Source organism: Drosophila navojoa, chromosome X (assembly GCF_054131105.1).
Source record: "Drosophila navojoa isolate 15081-1374.11 chromosome X, UAZ_NAV_1.0, whole genome shotgun sequence".
NCBI classification, from domain to species: domain Eukaryota; kingdom Metazoa; phylum Arthropoda; class Insecta; order Diptera; family Drosophilidae; genus Drosophila; species Drosophila navojoa.
This window is the reverse complement of record NC_142895.1, coordinates 1,613,535-1,626,052: the sequence shown is the minus strand read 5'-3', so window position 1 is coordinate 1,626,052 and position 12,518 is coordinate 1,613,535. Positions and strand designations below refer to the sequence as shown.

At 41.8% G+C, this 12,518-nt stretch overlaps 2 protein-coding genes across 4 annotated transcripts; one reads left to right on the top strand and one right to left on the bottom strand.

Annotated features, from left to right (window-relative positions):
* The first annotated feature begins 474 nt into the window (after positions 1-474).
* Positions 475-1,394, top strand: Roc1a (Regulator of cullins 1a). Of its 2 annotated transcripts, XM_018108169.3 has the most exons (3): positions 475-680; positions 799-826; positions 898-1,394. In XM_018108169.3, exons 1-3 carry the CDS (start codon positions 603-605, stop codon positions 1,116-1,118), a joined length of 327 nt encoding a protein of 108 aa, XP_017963658.1. In that variant the 5' UTR covers positions 475-602; the 3' UTR covers positions 1,119-1,394. The 2 variants fall into 2 exon arrangements, with proteins under 2 accessions (XP_017963658.1, XP_089119093.1); XM_089262967.1 differs by lacking the exon at positions 799-826 and having other exon boundaries at positions 603-710; positions 900-1,394.
* A 1,137-nt stretch (positions 1,395-2,531) lies between these two features.
* On the bottom strand, positions 2,532-12,438 carry Hmt4-20 (Histone methyltransferase 4-20). 2 transcript variants are annotated; one of them, XM_089262958.1, is made up of 3 exons: positions 11,620-12,438; positions 9,060-9,832; positions 2,532-8,810 (listed from the first exon to the last, which is right to left on the bottom strand). In XM_089262958.1, the coding sequence occupies exons 2-3, from the start codon at positions 9,813-9,815 to the stop codon at positions 4,827-4,829; spliced, it is 4,740 nt and encodes a 1,579-aa protein (XP_089119084.1). In that variant the 5' UTR covers positions 9,816-9,832; positions 11,620-12,438; the 3' UTR covers positions 2,532-4,826. The 2 variants fall into 2 exon arrangements, with proteins under 2 accessions (XP_089119084.1, XP_089119085.1); XM_089262959.1 differs by lacking the exon at positions 11,620-12,438 and adding an exon at positions 10,870-10,894.
* Between the last annotated feature and the right edge of the window lie 80 nt (positions 12,439-12,518).

Below are 12,518 nucleotides of genomic sequence, written 5' to 3'. Positions count from 1 at the left end.
CGCAATAACTAGTGCTTATCTATGTCAATTTAAATATTTAGACAATTAAAATATTCACTAATAAAAGTCGAAAATAAAATATCCGAGGTTAACTGTCTGGGTCAGCTCCAGAAATATTTGCAGAAGCTAATAGTGCTTAATAGTACTTTCTTATACAAAATAAAAATATATTGCTGAACTAAAAGCTCAATGCGTTACGTGGTTAACAACTGTATATAAAAAAAAGTTTTAAGTAGATAACAGTTTCAAAGATGCTTCATTTTCACACAAGTAATTAAGCGCACGTTCCAATTTCCGAAACTGTGACGTCACACGGTTAACGTGAAATATCTTTAAAAAGCGTAACATTAATAAAGCCACTAACCATATGTAAGTCAGTGGCAGCACTGATGTTTTTTGACAATACTATCGATTAAAACAACTTCGATTCAAGGAATTTAACTTTTAGTGTACGATAGTTGTCATCGTATACTCGTATAATACAGATGTATGAGCAATCGTATATCGACGTTTGACATCTGAGTTTAGTTCAGTGAGGCATCAGTTTCATAAATTGAAACAAAGCGAACGGAGAAGCAATTTTACTAATTTACTGATTTGCAATGGAGGTCGACGAAGATGAGTTCGAAGTGCCATCGAGCAGCAGCAAGGGAGAAAAGAAGCGTTTTGAAGTTAAGAAGGTAAATACCATTAATTTATTCATATGCAAACTTTTTATTAAAAAATTACCCAAAATGGCGAATTTGCAAAAACATGGCGTGTAACTAATTTTGCTCTTACCATTTTTTGTACTTCCAGTGGAATGCTGTAGCTTTATGGGCATGGGGTAAGTCTGCTCCCAAACCAAAATACAATGTAAGTGTATAAGAAAAAGAAATAAATCATATCTTATTGCAGACATCGTTGTGGACAATTGCGCTATTTGCCGCAATCATATAATGGACTTATGCATCGAATGTCAAGCAAATCAGGCATCGGCCACCAGCGAGGAGTGCACCGTTGCCTGGGGCGTTTGCAATCATGCTTTTCATTTCCATTGCATTTCTCGTTGGCTTAAGACTCGTCAGGTCTGCCCACTTGATAATCGCGAATGGGACTTCCAGAAGTATGGACACTAAGACTTGCAGCAACTGAAATACATTTACAAGTACAACAACAGCAACCAAACACACACACACACACACACACACGGGAGCGAGCACACATACCCACGCGAGCGCACGCACCCACACACGCGTGCAAACACACAAAATACATAAAAAAAATAATAGGATACTGACGTCGCCGAGTATTACCGGTGTTTTGAGGCACAAGACAAGTCCTCAATCTATATCAAACTTAGGTTAAAATTCATGAGTTTGTTTAATATAAGAAACTGCATGTTGCACACATAAGTTTGTTGGTTTCTTTTATACACCCATTGGAAATAAGGAAGTCATTTGCTTGCTTCGAAATGTTTCTAGTAGTAAAGTTATTACCGTTAATCGTACTTTCCAGTTCACTGGGAATAATTTAATGGTCCGGCTGCTGGTAGCACACATACGTATGTATGTGGATTAGCATAGTCATCTTTTCTTATTGCACAAATTATTTAGTCGAATTGAATTGAATCATTGAACTTTACAATTTAAGTAACTTTTGATGACAAGATTGACAGAAAATTGCACATGAAGAATATGTACCTATGTATGTGTTAGCTTTAGTATAACCACGTTTTTCCTCTTAACGGTTTTTAACTACGAATTAGCTTATACTTAACAATTGTTTTTTGGATAACCTATAAACAATTCAGAAGCCAAGGTAGTTATAGAGCTAGAATTGCCACTTCGAATGTATACTTTTGAAATGATCAAAAGATATGGTGTATATGTCTATGCTTATTGGGGGACGTGGCAAATCGGGAAAAACAGTATATTCTACCAACTTTAGAGCTAGAAATCCCAAACTTGGCACGTGAGTTACTGTGGTGCAATATTATGCCACTGTAGGCGTGGCAAATCGAGCCTGACTATATAGTGGTTTATGCAAATCATATTTTGTTAATGCTAGAGGCTTGAAATTCGGAATATATACTCAGGTTGACAACCCAAGGCAAAAATGATATGGCGGACATATGTATCTACTCCCATTTGGGAGTGTGGTAGCCCGCAACAGTGTATATATTCCAAAGTATGAGAGCTATAAACTTAAGAATTGGATAGCTGAGTTACTGAAGGCTTTATCTACCGATGACGCCCATTCGAGGACGTAGCATACTAAAAAATACCCTGTAATTTTACCTTGGACGCCTTTTAAGAATCAACCAATGATGAAAATTCTACGCCCACAGCGGCTGCGATTGATGCTGTTGGCATCTTATATTGCCGAGTAGTGGCAAATGGATCTGCCGCCATTTGAGTCGTGAATGAGTGACTTGCAGTCTTATTTCATTCACTTAATTTCACAACGGAGAGCGTAGAGAAGCAAACGGGCAACTGCGCCCTCAGCCCAATGTTTCACTATATGTGTTTTTAATAATGGGAGCTCACAAATATTAATGATCAAACCTAGTTTGTTTAATTTATTATTATTATGAATGTATGCGCTGCTGCCGTGCAAAAGAGTGCACAGCATAATTACATGTGAATCGGTATGTTTGTATATAATTAAAAAAAAAAAATCATAAAACTATATTTAATAAAACTAACTGATGCGGCGGCGTACGTTTGTGATATTTTTCTCCGCTCCACATGAACTGCATACTTGGCTATCCCTCAATGCGAGGACCTGCGGCTTCCAGGCAGAGCGACACGCCGGGCATTCCGCTTATGTATGTATGTATGTATATGCACTTATTGTATATGTAAATATGGTATAATTGTTTGTATATCGACTAATTTATATGCTAGTCTTAAAAAATTAAACTTAAGCGATAAACACAAAAAATGTAATATAATTATGCAAAAGTGATTTGTTGGGCCAAATACATTTTTGTAGGTGTGTATGTGTACTACGTGTAAATTTAAATTATTAATAATAAATTAAAACTAACATGAACTGCACAAAAATGTCAATGAATTATATCGCCTAGATTCACAAAATTTACTGCAAGTACATACACACATACACATTGTATTCTTCCTTGTAACTACATACATATATACGTATGTAATCATGTATGTACATGTGTGTATGTTCTCTTCTCTTTCAACAACATAACGAAAGAAAGGAATATAAATACAAATACAAATACAAAATAGTGAATGAAACAACTTTTTCGCAAGTCATCAAAATTATTGTTGTTTTGTTTTCAATTTGCAGCGTTTATTTTTTGTTATTTTTATTTTCTTTATTTTTATTTTTTTTAAATATATGTTTATCTTTTTAATTGTTATTTAAATAAATTTTATATGCATATGTATATATATATATATATATTGTAGATATATATTTTTTATTTTTATTTAATTTTTGTGTTTTTATATACAATCTTTTGTCTGTGTAAAATGAATTTTGGTTTACTAATGCTTGTATGCATTTCTTGTTTATATATGCCACCTATATAAGTATGTATGTATATGTATATGTAAATTGAGTTCGGACATATATACACACATATATATGTATATAATATATTGCTTTTGATGCTATTGTTTGCTTCTATTGTTGTTATTGTTGTTCTTTTACTGCTCTACGTTGTTGGCTTATATTCTTTGTTTTCTCATTTCATATACACATATGGTTATAATATGTATTTTAGTTTCTTTTTTTTCTTCTTTAATATTTTATAAATTTATCTTTAATTGTAAGGCGTCTAAAACCGCTGCTAATTGCGTTTGTGTATAATTTTGCGTATTCATGTGTGTGTGTGTGTGTGTATTGATGTGCATTGCATTTAGAATATATTTGTTATATGTATTGTTATTTTTTTCCCGTTTGCTTCTTTGTTCACAACGTTTAAAAGATAACCGAGAGTAAGAGTGAGAAAGAGACAGAGTTCTGCCGTCTGTGTGTGATCCTCTCCTTCAATCAATGGCAATATTAATATTCCTTGCTCTTCCAACTGCTGTCGTTGCTGCTTTCGCTGCTGCCTTGGGCTGTGCTGTAGTTGTTGTTGCTCCAGTGGACGTTGCACTGATTTACTTTGAATTTGTTAACAGTTATAAATCATTTCGTTTTGTTGTTGTTTCGAATTTAACTGTACAGGATTTGTATGCGTTTTAGTTCTATTCTTAATTTTTTAACTATGTTGCTGCTGCTGCTGTTACTATTGTAATTATTATTGATGTTGTTATTATTATTAATCTTATTAGCATTATTATTAACACCACCACCATCACCAACTGCAACAATTTGTTTAACACACGCTTTTTTGCTACATTTATGCTTTAAATATCCATCTGCAATGCCGAGAGAGAGAGAGAGAGAAAGAAAGAGAGATAAAGAAAGAAAGAAAGAGAGAGAGAGAGAAAAGGGAGAAAAATAGAAAGAAAAGCAAAAAGAAATGTATAATCAAATGTATGCTAAGACAACCGACTTCCTGTTTTTCTTGCTTGTTTGGCTTTGCTTTCCTTTACTACGCAAACTGTTATACTTTTTTTTTATAGTATTAGAACAAACGGACATAAGAGACTCTCACTAAGGCTCTGCTGACAGAGTTGCCATACTGTTTAAAGCATACACACACCTGCAGACGAGACCTAACGCTAACAACAAAAGAGGGGAGGGCGTTGGGGCGACAGCTTCAGAGCTAGCAGCAGGCAAGGGGCAGGTTTTAAATGTTGTTGCAGTTGTTGTTGTTGGCAATGGCAGCAGCGCAGTCAATTCGCATAGAGATCAGTCGTTGGTTATTTGTTGTTATGTTGCTGTTGTTGCTGCTGCTGCAGCTGTGGTGATGAAGATGTTGGCTGCTGTTGTTGTTGTTGTTGATCAGACAATTTGCATGCCTGCTGTTGTTGTTGTTGTTGCTGTTGCAGGCCGGCAAAGCTGGTTGGGGCGAGCAGAGCACAAGTGCCAAAGGTGTGCTTAGGCATGGAAAGAAAACTGTGCGTGCTGGACACGCTGCTCGCAGCAATTGTTGCGCCGTTGCTGCTGCTAATTGTTGAGCTGTTGCTATTGCTGTTGTTGTTTATGTTGCTGTTGCTGTTACTGTTGTTGTTATTGGCATGGATGCTGCTGCTGCTACTGCTAACGACAGCCTGTGCCTGCTCTGCAGATCGTTTGGTGCTACCAAATGTTGTCGGTTGGTGTTGTTGTTGTTGTTGCTGCTGCTGTTGTTGGTAGTAGGTCATGTAGCTACTGTTACTGCGGCTGCCATTCAGCTGATAGCTGCTTGCCGGCGATTTGGAGCGTGTAAAGAAATTGGTTGACGAGGTACAGGCCGATTGAAAGGAGCTTACACTGGATGTTGTCGAAGTGGGCGAGTCAGCTGCAGGCATCCGTGGCTGACCAATTATTGCAACCGACGCAGTAGCAGCAGCAGCAGCAGCAGCAGCAGCAGCAGCAGCAGCAGCAGCAGCAGCAGCAGGAGCAGTACCTGCCGCAGTTGTACCATCTGCTGCTGTTGGGGATGCCGCTGTTGCTGGTGTTGTGGTTGTTGCAATCGCTTCAACTGTATCGGATGCTGTCGATGTTGGCGTGCTGTTGCTATTCAACGACGAATTGTGTACAGTCATGCTGGTTGCTCCGCTGCTACTGTTGCTGCTGGCGTAGGAAGCATTAAAGGACTCATCGCTGGTGCCACTGCCAGCACCGCTGCTGCTGTTGAGTTCGTCGACACCGCTGGCTTCGTTTGCTGATGTTGCTGCGGCACTGGTGGCTGCTGTATTTGTTGGTGGAATGTCTATTGTATGCGACTCGTTGCCAAAGATTAGGCGTAAACGCTTCTTTTGCGGCGTGCCATATATGCTGTTGGTGCTGGCAGCAACTGTTGCTGGCGGAGGTGTGCTGCTGGCAGTGTTGAAGCCGCGGCGACGACTGCGTCGTGATTTTTCTTTACGGCGCCAGTTACTGGCATCCAGTTGTTGCTTTTGTTGCTGCTCTGAGTCTCCTGCCTGCTGCTCCATATCTTGCTCTTCAACTTCCTCCTCCTCATCAGCCACTTCCTCTTCTTCAGCTTCACCGTCATCGTCGTCCTCCTCCTCCTCCTCCTCTTCTTCTTCCTCGTCCTCATCCTCCTCCTCATCGTCATCATCATCGTTGCCATGCTCCGAAATGCCTTCCATGCGCAATATTTCATATTCAATGCCGCTACTGCTGCTGCTACTGTTGGCATTGTTGTTGTTGCTGCCACTGCTGCTGTTGTTGTTTTGATTGCTGTTGCTGCTGCTGTTTTGATTGCCCCTATTGCTGCCGCCGCTGTTGCTGTGCGTATTGTTGCCCGCTTGTCCCGTTCGGCCGCCAGCAGCATGTCCATTCTGAAGAGCATGTTGTCGATCCTCGCCCAAGCTTGTGCCGAGCTCGAATACCTCATCGAGAATCGGCGAACGTTTCATTCTCAACGTCAGCTTTAGCCGTCGCTCTGGAGTCTTCAAAAGCGGTTCCACAGTGCTGCTGCTTATTACGGCTGCTGCAGTTGTTGTTGATGTTGTTGTTGTTGTTGTTACGGCTGATGCTGCTGTTGTCTGCTGGCGCTTACGTTGCTGCACGCCACCAACCGCCTCGCAGTGTATATGCTCTGCAGCTGCCAATGCAGCGGCACGTCGACTGCGCTTCTGCTTGTGTGTGGACTCATCCACAGGTGTTGCTGCTGCTGTTGTTGTCGCTTGACGCTTGTTGTTGCCTGCGCCAGTCTGCTCAAAGCTAGACAATAGGTTCTTTTTATATGCGGGACTGCTGCTGCGACTACGTCTTGATGCTGCTCCTGCTGCTGCTGCCGTTGCCTGTTCCTGCTGCTCACCTGCTGCGGAGCAGTTTGACGACGAGGACATCATCATGTTTGCTAAAGAAGCTGTTGATGCCGTTGCTGCTGTTGCTGCTGCTGCTGCTGCCGCCGGCTCGGTCGATTTTAGTTTGCGATCACTAAATCTAGCGCTAACATTATTTCTACAGCTATTACTAATATTTAAATTATTACAATTTGTAATCGTTGTTTTTATGTTGCTGCTGTTACTGTTACTGTTGCTGTTGTTGCTGGCAGTTATTGTTGGTGATGCTGCTGCTGCAGCCGCTGCTGCTGCACGTCCGGCGCTGTTGCGTGTTACGCGTTTCTCTGGTGTAGTTGCTGCTGCTGCTGCTGCTGCTTCGTTGCATTGCTGCTTTTGCTGCTTCAGCTGTTGTTGCTGTTGGTGATGCAAATCCGTATCGCTGCTCTCGCTATCCGTTATATATTTGCCCAGTGTCTGTGCTGCATCCTTACTGACCTTTTGACGCTGCGTTTGCCGCTCGCTGCGTCTAAGCTGCCGCTGTTGCTGGCGTTGCTGCTGCTGTTGTTGCTGCTGCTGCTGCTGTTGTTGTTGTAGCTGTTGTTGCTGCTGCTGCAGTGCTGCAGCCACAGCAGCTGGCTTATAACGCGGTACCAGTACCACAGGCGCCTTATTTGCCATTGTTGTAGTCGTTGTCGTTGCAGTTGCAGTTGCAGTGGCTGTTGCTGTCGAGCTACTATGCAAGAGTGGCGGTTCGTCAGTGGACGCTGTCGATATGGTACTGCTGGTGCTGTTCACTCGCGTCGATTTGCGCAACGTTGCTGCAGCAGCGGCAGCGGCAGCGGCAGCAGCAGCAATAGCAGCTCGCCCATTACTCAGCTCGGCGGCTGCTTGTGGCTTTTGCATGGCTGTCGCCTGACTGGCGGCCTCAGCAGCATTACTGCTGGCTGTTGCGGCAGCAGCTGCTGCTCCTGTTGTGTGTGGCAGGTGAGTGTGAAAATGATGCATATGGTGATGATGATGATGATGCTGCTGCTGATGCGGATGGTGATGCTGCTGCTGCTGCTGTTGATGATAGGCTGCGTTAGCCATTATCATTTCGGCATCGTACTTAGTCATGCCCTTCTGTCGCAGCTCTTTCATAGTCAGCGGTGAGACAATCACATTGGGCTGCTTTTTGTCCAGTGACAAAGCAGCTGCATTTAGCTCCAGGCTGCTGCTCTTAGGCCTGCCCACAGCAGCTGTGGCTGCAGCTGTTGCTGCTGTCGGTGCAACAGCACCATTTATGTTGCTGTTGCCGGCATTGCTGCTGCTGTCGTTGCTGTTGCTATTGGAGGTGCTATTGGTGCTGTTGGCGCGACTCTTGATGCGATTGATGCGATTGTCCGTCTCACGCAAGCGATAGCCTCCGCCATTGGCGCCGCCGGCAGCGCCCAGGCCCAGCCCCAAGCCTAAGCCGTTTGTCAAACCAAGCATTGCCTCATTTAACTGATTTGCCGAGTGCTTGCCCGCAAAGGCGCCTGTCCCGCGTCGCTCGCACGTCTCGCACTCGCAGTATCGATTGCTGTCGCCAAAGAAATCCTCGCCATAGAAGCACGTAATCTCCTCGCCCACCTCAATGTCACGCAACACCTTCACGCACGCCGTGTCCCGGCCTGTGGCAAGGAACTTGCAATTCGCACGGCAATCGTGATTGATGTAGGCGGCGGGTCCCAGCCACAGTTGAGCGCAGTTCTTGCGGCAACTATACATCACAGAGAAATCATTTTTGCCCGAATGCAACAGCGCCGCCTCCTCGGCCTCGGTTAGCTCGGCAATGCAACCGACCAGGCATTCAATTTTTTCGTTCTTCGACCAACGTTTCGTGGAACTAATCTTCGCACCACGTTGCTCCTCCAGCGAATATCGATAGCATGCCTCGATCGCAAAGCCACTGTCCTTGTCGAACACACGCAAATAGCGTATAATCTGATTAAGTAGAAGAGAAAAGACCATTTTTAGTTCAAATTAATGTTTTCGAAGAACAAGAAACAGAGAGATAAACACATAAAGCTTCTCACAGATGTAATTCTTTACCAATGCATTGTATATACTATATAAATACATTTTCTGATAGCTATATCAGTTGCTATCAGCTATCAATAACAATTAATGCTGCATCTTTACGGTAATACGAACACCTGAGAAGCAATTTGTGATGGATTTTAGCCCACTTACATGATCGTGCAGCCGCTTGGTGGCTATCTTGTTCTTATTCTTGAGGTGACGAGGTATCCAGGGTCCATCGAAGATGCGCTGTATGGCAATGTCATAGTTCTGTGTGTGTATAAAGTCATCGACAATCGCTTTCAGCTGCTGTGTATCCACTTTCAGAGGCCTAAAACGTATATTCATTTTGTGCGTCTGAAAGCCCAAATGTGGATCCAATATCAGCGATGTGGCCAGATCATCGTTTTCAGATAGCTCACGCGGGGACATGCCCGTCGATTGTGATAGGCGACTAACGGCGCTGCCGTTACAACCGTTAAGGCTGCCACCCATATGAACCACTGCACCAATGCCATGCGACGAGGACGTTGATGATGATGTTGATGTTGCAGAAGAAGATGATGTTGCTGCTGCTGCAGAACTAATATGCTGTTGCTGCTGTTGCGACTGGTAATGATGATGATGGTGATGGTGATGATGAGGATGATGCTGCTGTTGCTGATGTGAGTTGCTGGTGTTGGTGCTGCTGTTGCTATTATTGTTGTTGAGAGTTTGGCTTTTGTTGTTATTGTTGTTATGTGACACTGACGACGCCGACGACGACGACAACGTCGTCGCCGCCGCCACTGAGGATGCGTTTGTAATTGAAGACGTTGCGCTGGTGGAGTTGTTGCCACTATTCGTGTTACCGCTATTGCTACTGCTGCTATTTGTATATCTGCCGGCAGTTTCACTGCGCCGCGTATGATTCGAACCGACGACCATTCTGTATAATATGCAGTCTGTAAACAGAAACGAACATAAATACAAGAATCGAATTTATAAATAAAATAAATTAAATTGAGCACTCTGATTTTGGCCAATGTCAACCAGCAATGTGGCCATCTCAGTTTTATATAAATATTTAATTACATGAAATATATATTTTGCATTTACTTATTTTTATAATTTTTGGTATTTTTGCTGTTAGTCTTTTTGAATTCTTAACAGCATACTAAATAGTGTTCAATAAAATGAATGATTTTAATGATATGGCAACTTGCTTTCGATCAGTGTGTGTGAGAAGAGAGCGAACAAGACACAAAGATTGTAATTGTAATTTTACTGCTACGGTAGCTGTAAGCCCTTCCTTTGATATTTTTCAATATGTTCGTCTATTAAATATGTATATAAATTATGGCTCGCTACAATAGCATTCCCATTTTTCTTATGAAAAGCAATTTTTTATAGAAAAAAATTAGATGGCAACGTCGATTTCCAGGCACGAAATGTCTACCCCTACACATACACATACGCGAATTTACAGAAAAGCTCTCAGAAGCAGAAGTTGTATCTGCTGACGCCGCTGATAATGATAAGCGTATACAATTTGTGAGTCAAAGCCAAGTCAGCCAAACGACTAACTACGATGCACAAAAAAAATCTACATACATATATATACACTACACTATGGGCAATTATTTCAATATACCATAATATAAAATAGGCAAATTTAACTTGATTAAAAGAATATATGGCTTCGCCCTATGCTGTGGGTGGTTGGAAATAAAGAACAAAAAATTGTGAGGTCGACAGACACACGCGTTTGCTCTCACTATCCTGACCACCGCTCTCTTTAAACTCATACACGTGCAAAACAAAAATCAATTAACATGGCAGCACATGTATATTAAAATCACTAATACAATCACAAGTTTGCTTATAGCAATAGAATGTAAGTTTAAAACTTTTTAGTTTTAATTTTGCACAGCACACACAACTTATAAAGCAATATAAAAAAAAATATATATATATAGATATATATATGTATATATACTACACCGGATAGCGGCTTTGTTGTATTGTCAACTGCTGCAATAGTTGCAAATGTGTATGTATGTCTGTGTGTATTTTTTTTGCCTAAAAGCTGCTGCAGCTCTCAGCTGTTTCAAAGACGGCCAGACACTTGGCTGCGAGAAAGAGAGAGGCTACTATGCACTCATGCGCATTGCAGACCAAGTATGAGAGTGACCTGCGCAAGGTTGCCACTTTTCAGTAAATGTAAGTAAGTTTTCGGTATTTTGGATAATCTACTTTTGTATACCTATGTAAATAAATAAGTAATGGAAGTGATGTTTCGAATATTATTCCGTATATAAATAAAATTGTTTTGTTGCGCTATTTAGTTTTTAGGGCTGCATAAAAAATTAAGACTTGTGGCAGCGCCATCTCCAATTTACTACATGCACAACACTCTCTCACACACACATAGTCAAAAATGTCAACAAAGAAAAAGGTTGACTGCAGGGTTGTCAAATGTTTTGCAGCAACAAACGTAGCAAATTCTATATTAGCGAATTGTCATTGCTAAAAAATTTTTGTCAGCTGTGTGTGTTGCGACCTTAACAGGAAGCTTTGTACATAACCAAATACATTATAATGCAGCATTGCAGACAACGGTTGGTTTGTTTTTCATGCGCACATTGCCAACCCTAGGTCCAGGTCTTTCTTTTAGCTTGTTACATGGATCACACGGAAAATGGCGGCGCCTATTACACATATACACATGTACATGCATACATGTATGTACCTTTAATAATATTCACTGAGGTGGTGGTGGTGGTGCTGCTGGTCTGCTGTCTGCTGGTTGCTTCTTTTGCTTATGGGTGATGCCACTTTGTCTGTTGCTTCAATCGCTTCAGATCTTCCCTTTTCCAATCTTTCTTTCCGTTGTCCAGCGGCAGAGGCACTATCGTACGTTTATACGCACGGGGCTTGTTTTATTACGGTGCGGGGCGGCTTTGTATATGCTTTATATCCAAATATCACAGTTGTAGCCGCAGTAGAACATCATACGCACTTTGGCGTTTGTTTTGTTGTTGTAGTAGTCGCCGTCGGCTGTGCCAGTTCATTTTTATGTTTTTCTTTCAACGCTCAAACGCCGACGTACTGTCCCCACCTTTCCTCTCCCTTTGTCTTGGAGTCGGAGACTCAACTCGGTAGCTAACGCACGCACACACACACACACACGCACACACGGCCGCACAACACCAGCGCACACTCACACATAGTCATACATGCATGTGTAGATACATATATTCCTTCGCAACGACGTGCGTGCGTATGTATGTTGCATGTGTGTGCCTTCTTTTTTCAACTACTTTGCATGAACGCGACGTCTCATTTTCTCGTATTTCTTTTCTATTTATGACGCGTGTATTATTAACGGTAATTAAATAGATTTAAATATATTTGTACAATAAAATGCTGAGCTTGCGGGCGAGGAAAAAAAACACGCACGCGAGTAACGATTATTTTTAATGTACTTTTCCGCGTTACAGTTCTCCGCGATTCCGTTTTTTCGCATTTTATGTAGCAATCTGTGTGACCAACAATCACTCGTTCAGGAATCGTCGGAGTGCGCGGAAAAATACTGAATATATATGTATATACTTTTTTTTTGACTGCATGCAACGATAATAATGTTAA

Coding starts and splice junctions, on each gene's coding strand:
- Roc1a (XM_018108169.3), top strand. CDS start 603: ATGGAGGTCGACGAAGATGAGTTCGAAGTGCCATCGAGCAGCAGCAAG. Junction 681..798: donor AGCGTTTTGAAGTTAAGAAG/GTAAATACCATT, acceptor TTGTACTTCCAG/TGGAATGCTGTAGCTTTATG. Junction 827..897: donor TGTAGCTTTATGGGCATGGG/GTAAGTCTGCTC, acceptor ATCTTATTGCAG/ACATCGTTGTGGACAATTGC.
- Hmt4-20 (XM_089262958.1), bottom strand. CDS start 9,815: ATGGTCGTCGGTTCGAATCATACGCGGCGCAGTGAAACTGCCGGCAGA. Junction 8,811..9,059: donor CCAAGCGGCTGCACGATCAT/GTAAGTGGGCTA, acceptor CTACTTAATCAG/ATTATACGCTATTTGCGTGT.